At 39.4% G+C, this 21,905-nt stretch overlaps 1 protein-coding gene across 1 annotated transcript; it reads right to left on the minus strand.

Moving 5' to 3' along the window:
- Nucleotides 1-16,149: 16,149 nt before the first annotated feature.
- On the minus strand, nt 16,150-17,717 carry LOC119744463 (activating signal cointegrator 1 complex subunit 2 homolog). Its single transcript, XM_038220396.1, has 2 exons — nt 16,920-17,717; nt 16,150-16,554 (listed from the first exon to the last, which is right to left on the minus strand). The coding sequence occupies exons 1-2, from the start codon at nt 17,715-17,717 to the stop codon at nt 16,150-16,152; spliced, it is 1,203 nt and encodes a 400-aa protein (XP_038076324.1).
- Between the last annotated feature and the right edge of the window lie 4,188 nt (nt 17,718-21,905).

Consider the following 21,905-nt stretch of genomic DNA (forward strand, 5'->3'; position numbering starts at 1 on the left):
TACAGGTGTACCTTTATTCTCGAAGCTCACTGACTCGGTAGGTGTCATTGTTCCTTGTTTTCACGATAAATGGTAACCAACTAGTTTCTCTGAGTGTGAACTCCAACAGTATTTCTTTTACTCTTACCTACCGATTTATGAACACGGTTACAATGCGCACACTGCATGACGCATGCGCAACCTGCAAAGCAACCGTGAGTATTGAAAAATATCAAAACTGAAACGCGGCAATGACCTTTTCATGTTCATTTCCCGGAAAGAGTTCGCGAATTGATATGTAGTTGTGGAGGGCGCCCTACATCAGACGTAGTCTTTATTCAAAGGACTTTGAAGAATAAAAACGGTAGGCCTAATTTCGCCTAAAGTATTTCACTTTCGAAGCAACAGTTCATTTCTATAAAGCTAACTTTAAATGTTATGGTACTATGTATTCCCACTGCAAAGGGAGTTTTAAACGGCGCTCTGGGTAGCTGTATCTATAATGTTGATGTGGTCTAAATCAATAGCGTACATCCCGCTTTGAATGTAGCGTTCCTTAAGATAATTGCAAAGTATACCACATAACAATATACCACTTATTGTTTGTTCCTTTCACTGTTTGTATAAATAACAACAAATCATATAGTTAGTCTTATTTTAAATGCAAACGATTACTTTTTCTCAATCACAAATGTCGTGGTTGTGACATACCAGTGTTTGCCCTGCCCATTCAAAGGTGAGGTGGCCCACCCCGCTACTTTCAGTGACCACCTCGCTCAATTTTTGCCAATATCACCACCTCGCTGTGAAGATTGGCAAAAAAGGAAATATCAATTGAAATATTTTCATTTTGTGTAATATATGAGCATTTTCCTTTACCTCCATGTATCAAGAACTCACAGTTTCGATGTGTTTTTGGAATCATCGCGCATTTTTGTGAGCGCTGCATTCTTTTCAGTTTGCAGACTGTAAATTTCGTTTCAATCATCAACTTGAATTGTTACCACCTCGCTCAGTTCATTAGCCAGGGGAAACACTGTGACATACCATGCATGCATAGACTGTTGTGATAAAAAAAAATGTTTTTTATAAAATTGGTAAAAGATTGTTAACAAAAAGTCTTCTCAAATTAAATAACAGCAAGAACGATTCGTGAGTCCAGAATGTTTATATTAATTAATTTTCAAATATCTGGATAATTACGACGTTATTATAAAGGATTACATGCACATGCTTATTAATGGCAGACACCGGGGAAAAGCCGAGGCTTGTTGGAGGCCTGGTTCATATTTTACGCCCAAGTCATTGGCTGAGGAAAGAACACAAAGTAAAGAAATAACAAAACAATAGAAGGATGGTTCTGTTTCCGGTTTCCCTACCTACCCTATTCTGACAGCCTCTACTCAATTTTTTTTTTATGAAAAAATGAGAGAGAGAGAAAAAACCACAAAACCATAAATTTCTACCTTTTTCACTTGACTACAGGTGGACGCCTCCATAATTATGATCGTACACAAAAAAAATCCCTATATACCTAACCTATTTCCGAAAAAGTTCTTAGGCAATTGAATAACAAGAAACATTTTTTTTGGTTTTTGCTTAACAGAAGCATACATTAATTTGACATAGAACGATAACATTGCAATCATATTTGGCTGTTTTGTACAAGTAAAAATATTGATGCATTTTATGCTTAATTTGCTTTCTGATGATGTAATATATATATACATAACTATTATACAAGGCACAAAAGACATACATTGCGACTAAGTTTACAAAGATATTAGGAACTATTTCTCACTTCAATCTTTTACACATGTTTCTGCCGACTGATTTTTTCCCTTATTTGGTTTAATACAAATTACAACTTAAGCCATAAAGTAGTCAACTGAAATATTTACAAATATTGTATAAAATCATAATTTGGCAATTTACACACCTGTGTTTATGTTGAATTCATAAATAAAGTGTTTGCAATGAGTATTGAAGAAGAAAACATATTTAAACAATGACTGAGTAAAACCTTTATACAATTTCTTGAAATTGTAAATTGAGCACAAACAGTTGAAAAACAAGAACAAATTTATTATAAGATGGAATTTGCGTCAGGGTGACAAATTTGTTACAACTTGGGCAAAATATTTATTACATATATTGGGTACATAATGCAAATGCACAATCAAGCATGGAACAATATGTTAACCCCCCCCCCCCTTTAAGACCACGGAGCCATCTTTTAAGCATTTATGCAACAAATTTAAGTAATAGTATACATAATGAGCAACATATTTGCAGTCCCATTGCAGTAAAGTAATTAAGCAATTAATTACTCAGCATTCTTAGTTTTGTTTTCACATTGCAGATAGATTAATATACAAAATTCGAACAAAAGTTAACAATGCAAGTCAAGTGTATACCAGTTTAATCTACAACACCATTTTAACCTATGACATTATGTTTTTAGTAATTATTTTAACATTATATTATGATAAGAGAAGCAGGAACCAGTCTTAGCGCGCGGGGTTCAAAGTTTGTCGATTTCGTGTGCACACATTTTGGGAAAAACATTGAAAGCATTTGGGAAATACTATTAAACATGGAAACACTGATACCAAGGATCGTCTGAGAATTTTTCTCAGGAAGACGTCTTGAGGAAGTCTTGAGGAAGATGAGGAAACATGGGAGGATGGTTGACATTTCTCCATAAATTCAACTTGATGAATGACGTTTTTGTTGTGTTAACTTGTGGTACATTGCATAATCGCTACGTTCTTTCCACTGCATAAAATGATGTACATTTTCATACTGAAATTTAGGCGATTGCGAATCTCCGAATCCGAATCGCACGACACCAACTGTAAACTCTAACTGTACAAAAATCGTAAGTTCTACAACTTCAAACTATTCAGAATTACAAAAAGTGCGGAACAAATGCAAAAAAACAAAACAACGTTTACTAACCGGTGCCTGTCAAATATCCACTGCCTATTGACATTAATGACTGACCTTGCATTGACCTAGTTTGGGACTAATCCCAAAATCCACCTTTTTTTAAATCAGATATTAATCCATGTCAAATAAGGTGTTTTGGGGGGGGGGGGGGCTTGGTCGTTTTTTCATCTTATTTTATTTTTTTTTTATATGATAGCACTAACAGCTTTCAACTGTAAAGTGATAACCCCAATTCCAGTTTTTTATAGCATTTTCCTAACGAACATGAAAAAAATCTTCTTCAGAGGCTAAAACCTCTGAAGAAGAACTTGCTAAGTTCGCAACGTCAGGCCACATTAATTTTAAGATTTATATATTTCAGGTCCATCCAGTCAGTAAGCAGTTTGCAGCAGTTTTACTTTTTTTCATGAAAATGAAAAAGCTCAATTTTCCAGATATGACCCATCACGCTTTTGGGGGGAATTCCCTCAGCATACCACGCGGCTTACACCTCCGTCTGGTTGAATTGGGAACAAAAGCCACACCTTGAGCGTTGGTTGCCAGTGTGAATAGGTCACGCTATTATGGCTGTCACTGAATTCGTGTCATACATACCAAAACTAAAAAAGACTGTTAACAGCACAAATCCCCCCCCCCACAAGGAAATAACCCAAACCGAAAAATAGCTCAGTCTGACTTGAAGCTGCACAGTGTAGGGTTATACTTTTCTTTTCTTTTTTTCTCTGATATTGTTTGGTGTTGTCCCAATATACACATGGAAATAATCCAAAAAGAAAATAGAGTATAGGAGTCTAGCCATTCCTTGTCCTTTTTTTATTTTTACATAATATTTTTCACCTGATATATCTGTGATTCTGTACAAAATTGACTATATTTGAGAAACAAACAGGAACAATCAGCAACTCTTGAAACAGAAATGAAGAAAAAATCGTCCCTAATCTAGCCGCCAATATTTTGGGGTCCTATGATCACTGCTCATTTTGTCTCCTTTCCTTTTCATTGGGAGTATACAGGCCTATACTTTTAGAATTGTAAACTTATTCGCTTCTTCCATTTGAAACTAAACCAGAAAAAAGGCGTTCGCCCACTTCGCCGTACCTATCAAACATGATGTGTCTCATAGTCTGCGTATTGAGTTTGTATTTTTTTTTTAACTTTTGGGCAACCCAATTTAGCGGGAAAAAGATCCAGCATTTGATTCCTCCTCACAGTTGCACTTTCGTTTTTATAAAAACGGAATTTGTGACGGAAACGAAGTACATGTACATTGTATTTCCATAAGGTATAGCCTATGCTTTGACTAAACATTTCGTCATTTCATAGGGTACAAAATAACGTGCCAACGTTTCCGCATTCTACTGCGTGACTATTATATTCTAATTCTACCATACCTAAATGACTAACCTGACAAAAATGTCTGTGTAAAATATTACAGTTGATATTAATTTACCATAATATAGTTTGTGGGCAACTCCTTTTTTTGATAATGAGTTCAAATACAATGGTAGTATTAAAAACATATCTTTACATAAAACAATCTCATCATAACATTGTATAATACGAGAATTAACAACTTGAATATTTACAGACCTTTCAATATACAGCAGCCAAATAAGGCACAGAAAGAAAGATTAAAACAAACGGATAAAATTACAAACTCATTTTTTCAAAGAACAATACGGTAAAACAAGAATAAAACATGCTAAAAATCAAATTTCTATTTAAGTAGGATTAAACTAAAATAGGTGTGACATGCCTACCCAAAATTATCTGAGTATTATTCAACGAAAATTTCACTTACTTTGTGGAGAAGGATAGCAATGTAAGTAAATGAAAGCCTTTATCAATATATTCATTCTTTTTAAGGCGGTTTGCAGTTGATTTTGATGAATTTTGATGAACTTAGATGGGAATTTATTAAAAGACCTTTAATTGTCTTCAAAAGGTGTCCGACAAGACAGGTGCACGTGTCTACTCATTTTTCATCAATACCATAAACTTGTGCATCATGAAAACTTGAAAAAAAATAAACCAAGTGAATATAATTTCTGCAAACGGTAAATCTCAAAGCCAATCATGAACTATTTGGGCATATCCATGATGGTGGCATACATTGTCGGTTCCTCAGTGGGTGTAGGCAACTTACCCGATGTGTCTGGTTCTAAATCAAGCTCAGCATACATGACGTCATGTTCCTTGGAGGCAGGGTTCTCATTGGGGTCTTGAGGATTCGCTGATGCCTCGTGATGATCGTCGTTCTGGATGTTCACCTGTTGCTCATCCTGAGGTGTTGGTTTCTGGATAAATGATGGTGGTCGCGGCGGTAACTCTGATGAGGAGGCTGGAGTACTCATCTGCTCCTTAGCTTGAGATGGAGGCTGCTGATGAGGTGGCGGGTCAGTTGATGATGCAGGCAGTGGAGATAGTTGAGTTGATGGTGGTGGAGGAGGAGGCGGTGAAACATCGTCGGGGTTGGCTAACTGAAAGCTCTTTGGTGTAAACTTTTTGATATTCCGCTTGTTTCCTACCACAGGCGATTCAGCTGTTTTAGTCTCACCGTTGCTTAACGATTGATGGTTCTTCTGGGGTTTGGACGCCACAGACGGTGGTTGACCATCACTCAGTGGTTTCACAATAGCTGTTGGTTTAGATGTGGGGTCTAAGGACTCGTCTTGATCATCAGTTGGAACGAAGGCAAGATTGGTGTGTCCTTGTAAAGCTCTATTTTTCTGCACTTCGGCATAGACAGGTCGGCCGTGATTAGGGGCGTTACTCGTTGAGGAATCAGTGCCAACTTTCTCCTGCATCTCTTCCTTTTTATCTACAAGGGACGCTCTGTTTTTCTGGACTTCAGCATAGACAGGTGGGTTGTCTGCTTGTGAAGCTCCGTTTTTCTGCACTTCGGCATATACAGGTGGGCTGGTTTTATGATCAGATTCTTCAGAAGGCGAGGCTGCCACGTGTTGCCGTTGTCCATCCTCGGTTTCAAGGACTGGAGATTTTGCCTCAGAGCTTGGCATTTCTTTGAATTCTGATATCTCATGGTATGCCTGTTCTGGTGCATGGATGGAGTTGTTCTTTCGTAGAGGGGCATCAATAATTAAGTTTGCGTTTGTGATAGTAACTGCATTAGGTGTGTCCGATAGCTCTGTGTCTCGGCGGCCGAATACCGATTGGTCGTGACCGATTTCTCTCATTTCCTGTTGACCGTTCTTAAATGAGCTGGTGGAGTCCAGGAAAGTGTTATGATCGACGTTATCATAAGGTTCGATGCTGATGGGCTTGTGGATGAGTTCGGAAAGCGGTGACATGTCTTGTGGATTCGGTTTCTGGCCCCTGTTTTTACAGCATTTGCATCCCCAAAGACAAATGCAGAGTATCAATAGCAAGAGAAGTAAAGCTGCACCTCCACCGGCCGCCCCTGCAATAATGGCAATTGGAAGGACAGTAGCAGCATCGGTAGTCCCACTAGATATCATCCCAATGGCACTCGTGATGTCGAGCGGGGTGGTGGTGGTGTTGGCAATTGGAAGGACAGAAGCAGCAAGAGTAGTTCCTCTGGGGGTGCTGGTTTGGAGACTTGTGGTTTTCAAATCAGTTGTCATTGTTTTCATGTCAGTGTTCATGTTACTATATTGTGTAGTTTGCTGTGGCATACTTGGTGTTGATGTTATAGATCCTAGCGTGATTGGTCCGATGAAACATGATTGGTGCATACCAGGAAATGACGTTGAACCAATCCTACATTCAAAGCTTTGTCCACTATTATCCATACCCACTTGTAGTTGCAGTGATGCAGTTGTTTTACCATTCAAAGTCAAAGTTGTCCAAGTATCTGTAGGACCCGATGTTATGATCTCAACTCGTGCAGTTAGGTAACCTTCCTCGGTGATACAAGTCATGTTTATCGTCGTTCCTTCTTGTGCAGTGAATGATCCGTTAGGGGAACAGATTGGGTAGATGGCAGAGGGAAAGTAGAAAACTGACAGGTAGTAACTGCTTTGTACTAGAGTTGCGGCACTGTCACTATCCGATTCTTTCACACGGCAGTAGTATTCACCGGTATCATATTTACTCAAGTTATAAATAGTTAGAATTTCAAACCTTTGTGTCGGGGATGGACTGAATAGAGTAACTGAGTATTTGGTTGAGTTGAGGCTAGTCCCATTCCTTGCTATCTTGACATCATGAACCATAACAAGCCTCGCCCATTCATTGACATTTCCCGGCTGCAGTCCATGATTTTCACACCTCAATTGCACCGATTCACCCGCTGTAGGATCACCTGATGAATATTTTGATACAATCGCACTTTGTCCGTTAACTCTGACGAGTGGACTGGTATCCAGAGAGCACCAAACACATAACATGAGCAGATACAGCAAGCAAGAATTTCGATCCATAATGAAAACAGATTTCCAGGCAAGCTAAGATTGGTATGCAGAGCTTCTTCGTACAATCAGACAGAACAGTCGTGTGTAGCACGTTATGTGGAGTTGGAGAAAATGTTGCAGTCACTGCATCCTAGCTCGCCGATCAGGGGAAAATGTGACGAATGGTTTCCGTGTTCAATTCTTCATCTGCAGTTGTACCTTCATTCATATAGCTCAATGACTCGGTAGGTGTCATTGTTCCTTGTTTTCACGATCATTGGTAACCAACTAGTTTCTGTGCTCCAACAGCAAATTTCTTTTACTCTTACCGTGAGCACGATTACAATGCGCAAACTGCATGACGCATGCGCAACACGCAAAGCAACTGTGAGCATTGAAAAAATAACAAAATGAAAAGCGGTTGTGGCCTTGTCAAGTTCATTTCCTGAAAGGCGTTCGTGAATGGTTATAGAGGGCGCCCTGTGTCAGGTGTAGTCAATTTTGTCGAATATAGAACTTGAATGTTTTTACCTCTCCAAGCCACAACTATTCCTGTAAGTCAAACAGTCAAGTTGACAATTGAAATTTTGTGTTGTCTGATGATACTTTCTATTCCTACTCCAATGGGATTCTGATCATTCAGGGGCGGATCCAGGAATTTTTTTCAGGGGGATAGTTGTATCGGCAAATCAGTGCTGGAATGTAGCCAGTTCTTTCTTGTTCAGACACTTGGCTCCATAAAATCAAGAGGGGGGGGGGTATCACACCATACTTTCAATGGAGCTCTAGTTAAAATGTGACGATTATTACCACTATATTACCACTGCAGGCTGTGTCCGTATTTCGTGCATGGGCATATGTTAATACCAGTATCATTGATTTTGGGTGTCAGAGCAGGGGGGGGGGGGGGTTGAGCATTATTTTTTGAAAAAAAATTTGACAGAGCCGGGGTGGCTTTTTGAACCCCCCCCCTATATCCGCGCCTGTCCTGAGTGCATTTCGCTTCCAATGTAGCTCCAAAAAATAGTGAACTTCTTTACCCCATAACAAGATAACTCCTACTTTGTAGTCCCTAGCGCTGTATGTAAATTACGAGAACAGTAATGTTGTTGATGAGCCTATGTTCAAATCTAAGTGATTTTTGTCTCATTTCAATTACTTGGAAGTAAACTTTACGGTTATGACAGACACCATGCATAGCTGATTTCGTGAATTCTATTTATCTAAGATTGGGTATAAGTTTGCACAAAAAGAGTTTTTCGAAAACTGAATAACAGCAAGAAATAGTCCAAACCCCTGATTTTTAATATACACTTATTTCGACAGATTCGGGTAATAATTACAATGTTATTACAAAGAATTATGTACACATCCTGATTAATGGCAGTCACCGGGAGAAAGCCGAGGCTTGGTGGAGGCCTGGTTCATATTTTACACTCAATTCATCGGCCAAGGAAGGAACATATATAATAAAGCAAGAAAAACATAAAACAGTAAAAGTGTTTTAACAATTTGTATGTAAAAAGTAGTAGCTAAATTAATTAAAAATAGAACAAAGGGAATGCAAATACCAAACCCTACAGGAACAATTCTTTATTAAAGACAAGATATCACTGGAGTGTAACCTTATGTCGTTACGAATGTCACAACCTAACTCATGTTTCAAATGACTTTATGTTTGAGATTTTTGAGAAAGCTCTACACATTTCATGAAATTTGTTTTTAGCGTTCCATGATTCCAAAAAGCATCGGCGCATCCACTTAGAGAACGCGCCATATAGGGGAAGGCGATTTGGGGCTGGATGTTACAGTGGTGGTGGGGGTGGAATTGCTGTTAAACACGTTAACCATGGTCACTCAGTGGGGGCGACTAGGTGCGTAGATTTTATTTATGGGAGGCGTGTGTCGCCCTCACGCCCCCCCCCCCCCTCCCCTGGAGACGCCGTTGCAAAGAGGGGCTTTGATGACCGACAGTTTTAAACAAATGTTGTGATCCTAGCTTTCTCCATTAGAAGTTTAGTTGAGTTTAGTTTGCGATGTGGTGCTATTACAGTGAGCTTTAAAAAAAAACTCAAAAAGAGGGATTATATTTACTAGGGTGACAGATTTGTTTACAAATTTAAATATCATTTCTCATTGATACATTTGAATCACGGAATTTCAATGTGACGTTTGCATGCTCGTCATTTGCACTTAATAACGGGTATAACAAGGGAATATATAATAATGTGTTCAACAAGCAACAATATTTTTGATTTCATAGCCGAACCTTCATTATACATTCACATCTTTTACCATAAAATTTACACGTTTTCTTTACAGCAGTCCATTTTTATCAATCATAAACTTGACGTTTTTAACGAAGTGTGCTTGGAATCCGTGGGCTGATTACTTAATTCTTAATATTGAACAGCATTTTGTAAGTGCATGTACAACTGTAGTATCAGCTAGCTTTTATGTAGAAGTTGAAAGTTATTCTCCAATAAAACCATAGCAACCAACTCGTGTTAAATTAAAGTTGACCATGCATACATTTTCTTTTTAATATTCTTACACTCCCACCACTTCATATTCAGTAGTAGATGTCCCTTTCGTCTGCTCGTAGTCATCGTCTTGGTTATTACTCCCTGGTGCAACTTCCTGGTAGTACGTGTGCTGTTCAGTAGATGTCCCTTGTGCTTCAAGTCCCATGTAGTCTTTGTTCTGCTCCTCCTTTGGTTGCAGCTCCATGTAAGGATCTGCATTCGGTGCACTGACTTCCTTCTCAATGGGACTCTTAAGATGGCGTTGTCTGATGATCAAGACGATGTTGATGATTACAGAGATAATGAAGAGGACGAGGATGACAGCGAAGGCAGCAATCCAAGGAATGAGAGATGCTTCAGGGTCAAGATTGATACAGCAAGTTGACATACATCGTTCACAAAGCGACTCTTCTGTTAGATCGTCAGTCATCATGGTATCTGTTGCCAATTTAGACTGATGCTGTTCTGTCCCTGTCACCTGTTTATCAGTTGATGCACGAGGGCGAGCTTCGGTCGTCCATTTGGCTGACATTGTTTCTTTTTCAGTGTTCAAATTGCTTGATGGTGTAGTTTGCTGTGGCGTACTTGGTGTTGATGTCATAGACCCTATCGTGATTGGTCCGATGAAACATGATTGATGTATACCAGGGAATGACGATGAACCAATCTTACATTCAAAGCTTTGTCCACTGTTATCCATACCCACTTGTAGATGCAGTGATGCAGTTGTTTCACCATTCAAAGTTACATTTTTCCAAGAATATAGAGAACCTGGTGCTATAATCTCAACTCGCGCAGTTGGTTGACCTTCCTCGGTGATACAAGTCATGTTTATCGTCGTTCCTTCTTGTGCAGTGAATGGTCCGTTAGGGGAACAGATTGGGTAGATGTCAGAGGGAAAGTAGAAAACTGTCAGGTAGTAACTGCCTTGTGCTCGAGTTGCGGCGCTGTCACTATCTGATTCCAATATACGGCAGTAGTAAGTACCGGTATCGTATTTATCCGAGCTATAAATAGTTAGGATTTCATACATTTCTGTCCCAGACTGACTGTCTAGAGTAACTGAGTATTTGCTTAAGATGGCGATGAGGCGTATCCTATTCCTTGCTATCTTGACAACTTGATTCATAACAAGCCTGGACCATTCAATGACATTTCCCGGCTGAAGTCCACTAGCATTACACTGCAGTTGCACCGATTCACCCGCTGTAGGATCACCTGATGAATGTTTAGATAAAAGCACACTTTGTCCGTTTACTCCTATAAGTGGACTGGTATCAAGAGAGCACCAAACACACAACATGAACAGGTACAGCAAGCAAGATCCTCGATCCATAGTGAAAGCAGATTGTCAGGCAAGCTAAGATTGGTGTGCAGAGCTTCTTCGTACAATCAGACAGAACAGTCGTGTGTCGAACGTTATGTGGAGTTGGAGAAAATGTTGCCGTTACAGCATAATTCGTCGATCAGGGAAAAAAACAAATGACTTTCGTGTTCAAGTCGTCGTCTGATGAATAATTCCTACAGTTGTGTCATAATTCATGAAGCTCACTGACTCGGTTGGTGTCGTTCCTCGTATTCACGATCAGTGTAAACCAGCTTAATAGTTTCCGTGAGTTTGAACTCGAACAGTATTCCTTCTACTCTTCCCGCTTACCTACTGATTTGTGAGCACGATTACGTGTGCACACTGCACGACGCATGCCCAACTCCAAAGAAATTATGAGCATTGAAAAATAACAAACTGAAACGCGACAATGGCCTTTTCATGCAGGATCATTGACCCAAATGATTTCCCGAATTGATCGATACGAGGTTATAGAGAGCGCATTCAAACTATGCATTTAAAGCTTTTGTGCTCTTCGTTCTTCGTTAGCCAATCGTCAGTGGATTGTTTTTTGTTCAATGTCTCGTTCAAAAGTGAATAACTTTTATATTCTTGGGGAAATGGCAATGAAATACTCGAGCACTCATGGCCCCCGGGAATGTGGCTCTGGATCCATGGCAATACCTCGTAACTACCCAAAATGCCTGACACTTCCTATCTATGGGAAATGACGCACGTAGGCGTATGTGTGATGGCAAGCCCCAGCCAATTACTTCAGATAGGCCTATGGCTAGGGCTTCGCCATCATCAGCAGTTTTCAACAGGGCAGTAGTATGGTTGATTGCAAAATGGTTGTAATTGTAAGCTTAGGCCCTAGCCATAGCACATTGAGGAATTTGTGAAAATGTGACAAGTTTCTATAAGTCACAGAAAGTTGTTTTAGGCTGATTCTCATATCATCCCATTTCCAGTTTAATTTTTTTGACTGCTTGTATAGTACTTGTCAGTTCTGTATGATGCTTTTTTCTTTTCTTTTTATTTATTTTGCTTAACAGAAGGATATATTTACATAGGACAGTACATACGATGCTTATTTAAATCACATTATAGGCTGTTTCGTACAATTAACAATATTGATGCATTTCATGATTAATACGCTTACTGATGACTAGATATATGTACAGAACTACCCCGATATTATACAAGGCACAAAAAGACATAATTTGCGACTAAATTTACATTGATATCAGAGACTATTTATCATTTCAATCTTTTACACATGTTTCTGCAGACTGATTTTTTTCCCTTCTTTGTTTTTTTTTCTGTTTAAAGTACAAATTACAAATTAAGCCATAAAGTATTCAACTGAAATATTTCCAAATATTGTATAAAATTATAATTTGGCAACTTACAAATTTGTGTACATGTTTAATTCATCAATAAAATGTTTGCAATAAGTATTAAAAAAAACACACATTTAAACAATGACTGAGTAAAATGTTTATATACAATTTCTTGAAATTGTAAATTGAGCAGCAACAGTTGAAAAACAAGAACAAATTTGTTACAACTTTAGCAAAATATACATTACATATTATACTGGATACATAATACAAATGCACAATTAAGCGTGGAACAATATGTTACCCCCCCCCCTTAAGATTACGTAGACATCTTTTAAGCATTTTTGCAAAAAAATTCAGTAATAGTATACATAATTATGAGCAATACATTTTCAATCCCATTGCAGTAAAGTAATAAAGCAATTAATAGCTCAGCATTCTAAGTTTTGTTTTCACATAGATAGAGCAATACACAAAATCCAAACAAAGTTAAACGTTTATACGAACAATGCAAGTCAAGTGTAGACCAGTTTAATCTGCAACACCATTTTAACCTATGATGTCATGTTTTAGTAGTTATTTTAATATTACATGTTGATAAGAGAAGCAGGAACCAGTCATAATAGCGTGCGGGGTTCAAAGGTTTGTCGGTTTCGTCTGCACAAATTTCGAGGAAAACATGTAAAGCATTTCTTCAAAATTACGATGCAAATGGGCAATACTATTAAACATGGAAGACACTGATTAATATCCACTGACTATAAAACATTAATGAATGACCATGCATTGACCTTGTTTAGGACTAATCCCAAAGTCCACTTTTTTTCCAATCACATATTAATCCATGTCAAATTAGGTGTTCCGGGGCACGGGGGGGGGGGGGGGCTTTGTCCGTTATTATTACTTTCTTTTATCTGATCTTCATTTGTTATATGATAGCACTAACACCTTACAACTGGTATTCCCAGCCCCTGTTTTTTAGAAATTTTTGATTTCCCTCGGCCGGGCAATTTTTTATTATTTTAGTCATCCCCCATCCTCCCAGTCCTCGGCACAGATTTACGCCACCGATGACTGACAATGTACTGACCTAGTTTGGGCCGAGACTAATCCCAATATCCAAATATGTTGGCTAATGCTAGGGTCACACATTCCAGATTTATTGCCACGAATACCCCGATCTATCCCGAATAAAAATTCTTGATTGCATCGGGAGAAATTAGCCCCGATTCGTTTTTTGTGAAAATAACTTAAGAATAAAACAGAAATAATCAAGAACTAGTAGGTACGAATTGGAAGCCGAATCAGACCAAACCAAGCCGAATGATTGCGATTTAGTGCAGAATAAAACCCAATTGCAGCGATTTTGTCAATAATAACTTACGAATAACTCAAGAATCACTGCATAATGACCCAGAATTATGCCGATTTAGTGTATTCGAAAGTTATTCTCATCATATTCGTACATTTCGTGATACATTCGTAATGATTCTGCATGATTCTGGACTGTTTAACTCCAAAAATAACTCTACGAAACTTGTAAGAATATCCACAATGCATGTAAGAATATCCAGAAGTATTTATGAATACAACAAGAATAAACCAAGAATTGAAATTGGTTCCCGAATGACCCCGACAATTTCTAACGATCTTTCACCGAACTAACAGAATCATCCTGAGGCAGCCAAGAACCATTCCCCGATTTACTCAAGAATTGCTATTCGCAGCGGTTCGGCTTAAAAATCGGGAAAGTGTGAACCTAGCATAAGCTTCAACAAGACACTTTTTTCCAATCAGATATTAATTCGTGTCAAATTAAGTGTTCCGGGGCACCGGGGGGCTTTGGCCTTTTTATTTATTTATTTTTTTTTCATCTGAAGTTCATTTTCTAAATGATAGCACTAACACCTTAAAACTGTGGAGTGGTAACCTCAGCCGCTGCTTTTTAGCAATTTTATAACGAAAATAAACAAGGCCAATTTTCCAGATATGGCCCATCACGCTGCACCGACCCCACCCCTGCCAAAAAAAAAAATTCATTCGCTAGGTGAGGCCTGCTGCATACAGGATCCTGTGTATTGAGTGCAAGCTTATACAGAGGCTGTACTTCTTTACTTTCATAATTCAAAGGTGCTTGAGTGGTCTCTGTCGTTGGATTTTTATGGGAATTCCCTCAGCATACCACCCGCTTTCTGGTTGAATTGGGAACAAAAGTCACGCCTGGAGTGGTGGTTGCCAGTGTGAATAGATCATGCTATATGGCTTTGACTAAAATCGTAGGGGTCAAATACCTAAAAATAGGCATAAGCAGTACAAATTCTCCCCCGCAAGGAAATAACACAATCAGAAATTGCCCTGATTTCTTTTGTGTAGGATTTCACGTTTTTCTTTTCTCTGATATTATTTGGTGTTAAATAAACCCAATATGCACACGGAGATAAACCCCCCAAAAGAGAATAATGGTGTAGGAGTCTAGCCATTCCATGTAATTTTTTTGCCAGTTTCAGCATGGTTTTCCCTTAATATCTGTGATGCTGCACAAAAAAGTTTGAAACAGGAACAATTAGCAACTTTGAAACAGAACTGAAGATAACATCGTGCCTCATCTAGCCGCCAATCTTGGGATTAAAGTTGTATGTTCTGTGTTCACAGCTCATGTTGTCTCTTGTTCTTTTTACAGGGAGTAGCATTTAAGAATTGTAAAATTACTCACTGCCTCCCATTTAAAAGTAAATCAGAAAAAAGGTGTATGCCTACCTGTCAAACAAAAGTGGCAAAATAAACTATTTGATTTTCGTAAGTCATTCGTACTGGGAAAAAGATTGAATTACCCGCAGTTGTGGACCTTTTTTTTAAATCCACCTCACACTTGCACTAAGTTTGTTTTATAAAAAAAATGTGACGGTAACGAAGTATTTCCATAAGGTACAGCCCACATAGGAAAAATGTGTCACCAGGTGTTTCCGCATTGTACTGATAATTTTACTCTAAATGATACTATATATCAAATTACTCGACCATACATAATTTTCTGTGTAAAATAATACAATCATATTAATTTACCATAATATAGATTGTAGTCAACTCCTTTTGCGATGAAAGAGTTTCAAATATATACAATTGAAGATAACTGAAAAACGTTGTCATCATAACATTGTGTAAAACAAGAATTATCAACTTGAATATTCACACACTTTTTATACCCAGTAGCCAAATATAAGGAACAGTGTGCGAGATTAAAGTACACGGATGAAATTACAAATTCATTTTCCAAAGAGCTATACAGTTAAACAAAAAAGAAACATTCAAAAAATTTAAGTATATTCCAGTAGGATTAAACGAAAATGTATCTATGGAAGCAAAACCAGAAAAAGATGTACGCTCAATGTTTACTCCAAATTACAATGAGGATTATTCAACAGAAATTTCACTTACTTCGCATGTAACTAAATGAGAGCCTTTATATTCATTAATTTTTTTAAAATGTTGTTTGCAGTTGATTTTGATGAACTTAATTAGACGGGCATTTTTTCAAAAGACCTCTTCGTTTCCGACAAGACAGGTCTTCGCAAGACAGTGCCTCTTGAAAAATCATTCAACGAAAGGAATATAATTTTCTGCAAACGGTAAATCTCAAAGCCAATCATGAACTACTTGGGCATATCTTTGATGGTGGCATACATTGTCGGTTCCTCAGTGGGTGTAGGCAACTTACCCGATGTGTCTGGTTCTAAATCAAGCTCAGCATACATGACTTCGTGTTCCTTGGAGGCAGGGTTCTCATCGGGATCTTGATGATTTGCTGATGCCTCGTGATGGTCGTCTTTCTGGATGTTCACCTGTGGCTCATCCTGAGGTGTTGGTCTCTGGATAAATGATGGTGGGCGCGGCGGTAACTCTGATGAGGAGGCTGGAGTACTCATCTGCTCCTTAGCTTGAGATGGAGGCTGCTGATGAGGTGGCGGTTCAGGTGATGATGCAGGCAGTGGAGATGGTTGAGATGATGGTGGTGGAGGAGGCGGTGAAACATTGTCGGGGTTGGCCAGTTGACCGCTCTTTGGTGTGAAATTTTTGATATTCCACTTGCTTCCCACCACAGGTGATTTCAAGTTGCTCAAATGTTTAGGGTTCTTCTGGGATTAAGACGCTACGGACCGTCGTTGACCATTCAGTGGTTTCACGCTGTTGGTTTAAATGTGAAGTTGAAGGACTCGTGTTGTTCATCAGTCGAAACGAAGGCAAGATTGATGTAATATTGGTCAGTCAATTATTGATCCGGCGGCTTAGCCGGTTGGTTATCAGCTCCAGCTATTGATTGTTCCTCCATTTTGTCTCTCTTTGAAGCTCTGTTTTTCTGCACTTCGGCATAAACAGGGTGGCCGTGATTAGGGAAGTTACTCGTTGAGGAATCAATGCCAACATTCTCATGCTCTTCCTTTTCATCAACAAGGGACGCTCTGTTTTTCTGGACTTCGGCATAGACAGGTGGGTTGTCTGCTTTTGAAGCTCTGTTTTTCTGAACTTCGGCATATATAGGTGAGCTGCTTTTATGATCAGACTCTTCAGAAGGCGAGTCTGCCACATGTCGTTGTCCATCCTCGGTTTCAAGGACTGTAGATTTTGCTTCAAAGCTTGGCATTTCTTTGAATTCAGATATCTCGTTGTATGCCTGTTCCAGTGCATGAATCGAATTTTTCTTTTGTAGAGGGGCATTAATGAGAACCGTTCGGTTGGTGTCAGTATGTAAATTAGGTGTGGCCAACAGTTCCGTTCCTAGGCCATATGCCGATTGGTTGTGATCGATTTCTATCATTTCGTGTTGACCGTTCTTAAATGAGCTGGTGGACTCAGAGTAAATGTTTTGATGGAAGTCATGAGGTTCAATGCTGGGCTCGTGGATGAGTTCGGAAAGCGCTGACATCTCTTGTAGACCCGGTTTCTGGTCTCTCTTTTTACGGCACTTGCATCCACAAAGACAAATGCAGAGTATCAATAGCAAGAGAACTAAGGCTGCACCTCCACCAGCCGCCCCTGCAATGATGGCAATTGGGAGGACGATAGCACCTTCGGTAGTCTCACTAGGTATCATCCCAGTGGTACTCATGTTGTCGAGCGGGGTGGTGCTGGTGTTGACAGTTGGGAGGACGGTAGCAGCAGGAGTAGTTCCTCTGATTGGGGTGGTGGTTTGGAGATTTGTTTTATTCAGATCGTTTGTCATTGTTATCATTTCAGTGTACAAGTTGCTTGTTGTTTGCTTTGGCATAGTTGGTGTTGATGTCAGAGACCCTACCGTGATTGGTCCGATGAAACATGATTTGTCCATACCAGGGAATGATGATGAACTAATCCTACATTCAAAGCTGTGTCCACTGTTATTTATGCCCACTTGTAGATGCAGTGATGCAGTTGTTTCACCATTCAAAGTTACATTTTTCCAAGAATATAGAGAACCTGGTGCTATAATCTCAACTCGCGCAGTTGGTTGACCTTCCTCGGTGATACAAGTCATGTTTATCGTCGTTCCTTCTTGTGCAGTGAATGTTCCGTTAGGGGAACAGATTGGGTAGATGTCAGAGGGAAAGTAGAAAACTGTCAGGTAGTAACTGCCTTGTGCTCGAGTTGCGGCACTGTCACTATCTGATTCCAATATACGGCAGTAGTAAGTACCGGTATCGTATTTATCCGAGCTATAAATAGTTAGGATTTCATACATTTCTGTCCCAGACTGACTGTCTAGAGTAACTGAGTATTTGCTTAAGATGGCGATGAGGCGTATCCTATTCCTTGCTATCTTGACAACTTGATTCATAACAAGCCTGGACCATTCAATGACATTTCCCGGCTGAAGTCCACTAGCATTACACTGCAGTTGCACCGATTTACCCGCTGTAGGATCACCTGATGAATGTTTAGATAAAAGCACACTTTGTCCGTTAACTCCTATAAGTGGACTGGTATCAAGAGAGCACCAAACACACAACATGAACAGGTACAGCAAGCAAGATCGTCGATCCATAGTGAAAGCAGATTGTCAGGCAAGCTAAGATTGGTGTGCAGAGCTTCTTCGTACAATCAGACAGAACAGTCGCGTGTCGCACGTTGTGTGGAAAGAAAATGTTGCCGTCGCAGCATCCTAGCTCGCCGATCAGGGAAAATATGACAAATAGTTTCCGCGTTCAATTCATCATCTGATGAATAGTCCATACAGTTGTACCTTAATTCATGAAGCTCACTGACTCGGTAGGTGTCATTGTTCCTTGAGTTCACGATCAATGGTAACCAACTAGTATCTGTGAGTGTGAACTCGAACAGGATTTCTTTTACTCTTACCTACTGGTTTGTGAGCACGGTTACAATGGGGGGGGGGGGGCGTTTGTGATACAAATGTACATCTTATGGAAACTGGCGAGCTTACAATACATTCAAACGGTACATTTAAAGCTATTGTGCTCTTCGTTCTTCGTTAACCAATCGTCAGTGGATTGTTTTTTGTTCAATGTCTCGTTCAAAAGTTAATAACTTTTATATTCTTGGGGAAATAGCAATGAACTAGTCCTCTTGCCCCCGGAAATGTGGTTCTGGATCCGCCCATGTGTGGGCGCTTGGCATACCTCGTGACTACCCACAATGCCTGACACTTTCTTCTCAATATTTTGTGAAAGAGGTCCGGTCAGAATTACCTGTCTATGGCGGACAGTCATACACACATCTTTGGGATATGGCTTCAGCTTCTTCCATAGGCGCATGTGTGACGGCTAGCCGTAGCCAAGTATTATGGGTAGTGGCTTCAGCAAGAACCATCGGCGCATGTGTGACGGCTAGCCGTAGCCAAGTATTATGGGTAGTGGCTTCAGCTTCTGCCATAAGCGCATGTGTGACGGCTAGCCGTAGCCAAGTAGTATGGGAAGTGGCTTCAGCTGCTTCCATAGGCGCATGTGTGACGGCTAGCCGTAGCCAAGTATTATGACCCAGGTAGCAAGCCCATATGGGTGGCATATGGGCCCCATCGGGGCCAATATATGGGTCCCATATGGGAGGACCCATATGGGCCCCAGATAATTTTGCACCCAAGGTTCTTATGGGGCCCATATGGGCCAGCCCAGATAAATCCATATGGGTTATGTCTGGGGCCCATCTGGGCAAACATCTGGGTAAAATATGGGGAAGCTTTAATGGGCCCCATTTGGGCCAAGATATGGGTCCCATATGGGCGGACCCATATGGGCCCCAGATAATTTTGCACCCAAGATCCTTATGGGACCCATATGGGCCAGCCCAGATAACCCATATGGGTTACCTGTGGGGCCCATCTGGGTAAAATGTGGGTTGTCCAAAATATATTAATCTTATTTTTAATCCTGAATTTCAATCCTGAATCTTACCTTATTACATTCTCATCCACCATACACGTACGTCAGTGAAATATGACACCAGTGTCAACTTGGTCTGAGCGTGCGCGCATAAATTATGATAATGGCCACCCGAAATCCCGCGGGAGAACGCTGTACGCACGCGTTTGTGAGTCACTACGCAAAAACGCGCACGAACTTTCCGCGCGTTAAAACGAACCTCAAAGTTCTGCTTTATCATTCCAAAAATGTTTTTTTCCAGCACATTTGCCTTGGCTGACCTAGTAGTCCATTAATTATTGTAATTTTTCCATTTTATGAGAACTGAGCTAATATTTTTTGCACTCAACCAGAAGTTGATCTCGTTCGCGTATTTCACGCTTTTCATGAGAAGCTTGCGTGTAATTGTATAGGGAACTTACCTGCGTGCTAAAGCATAGGCAGATTCACGAGTGTTTAAGCAGTTCCGTGAATTTTTTTATTGTTGCACCTGGTAGACTGTTAAATTACAAGATAATCCATTTTTTATGAAAAGTAGCAATGGTCTTTAGTAGACCTATTCCTCATTTAAATTATTATAATTATTTCATTGAGTTTTCTCTTTCCATCCCTTTCTTTTTGAAAGCCCAAGTTTCAATTTCAGTTTTAAACACCGACCAGTTTTAGTGTTTTGATTTTTGTTCTTTCAACAAACATGACAAAATAATTTGTAAAGAAAAACACTTTTATTCGAAAATCACTAGAATGAAAAATTAAATCCTTGCTGCAATCCTAATTTCGAATTCAACAGCCGATGTTACTAGACCCAAGCATTTTTGTCTTATAACCATACTGCAATTTTTGTTCACTACATGATGTATACTGCAATATCAATTTGATCAGGAAATATTTTGTCTAAATAAACAATTAAAGTCTCTAGTTTTGCATTGGCTTGATGATACATGTACTTGGTTGTCAGCAGAAGCCATGTAATTCTATTCTGAGACTAAGTCGGTAAACTTACTTTTGATTTCTTCTGACTACTTCTGAGTACATTTGTTAATGGTTACATTTCTGTTTAATGCATGTCTAGTCTCTATTATTAAAATAATTAAAAATCTTTAAAGCATATTAAATAAAAGGATTTTTAAATTTCAGTTCAAGTCTGGCCATAGTTTTATTCTTCACAGAGTTCTTCATCATGACTCGTAATGTAGATTCCAAGGTCTGCATCGTCATCAGAAGGAACGACAATCAAAACGTCTCCATTTTACAGCTGCAAAAAAAATGGAAAAGGAAATAAAGCAAGATTAAAAAAATGCAAAACGCAACATTAAAATGTCTAAAAAAATATATGACACAAAAATACATTGGAAGAAGGAATAGCCAAGTCATAATCAATTTGAAATTGAACCAGTTTTCATATTTACTGCACATAACCAAATCCCTGTTTACCCGCATATTACACCCAAAACTCGACTCCAAAGCGGTGCCTGTCACAAGCGATGTGTGTGGTGGGGTTTCGAGCTCGAACTCCCGGCACGGCTGGCCGTCGACGACCGCGTGATGCCACCGAATGGTGTCAGATTTCTTCCCACGAGCATGACGAGTGCGGGCATGCAATGCCTACCATGTCCTTTATAACGTGGTGTGAATGGAGATCGGAGGTTTCTTGACTTCGACGAGACATAAGCAGTACAGAATCTTCGTTTTTGCTGCAAGATTCGGCATTTTGGAACTCGTTTAGCAGCTTCCCAGTGTGCATTTCTTGATGCTCAACGCGTGTCACATGCGTTTTGAAGCCGAAATGTCGCCAAAAATGTGATATTCAAGGACGAAAATTCACGAAAAAAAAAATATTAGCTCGGTTCCCACTTAGAAAACAATGAAGATTACACCCTCGTTCACTACTTTTCAGAAGTTAAAATTCCGTAAAAAAACCACTTTTAGAAATATGCCTTTTTTTGACGAGATATCAAGAAAAAAGTTAAATTTTGATGCAAAATCATCCCAAAATTCAAACTTGGATAAAATTAGTTTACAAAATGATATTTTCATAATTTAAAAAGTATTTATCA

Source organism: Patiria miniata, unplaced genomic scaffold, assembly GCF_015706575.1.
Source record: "Patiria miniata isolate m_02_andy unplaced genomic scaffold, ASM1570657v1 HiC_scaffold_7, whole genome shotgun sequence".
NCBI lineage: Eukaryota > Metazoa > Echinodermata > Asteroidea > Valvatida > Asterinidae > Patiria > Patiria miniata.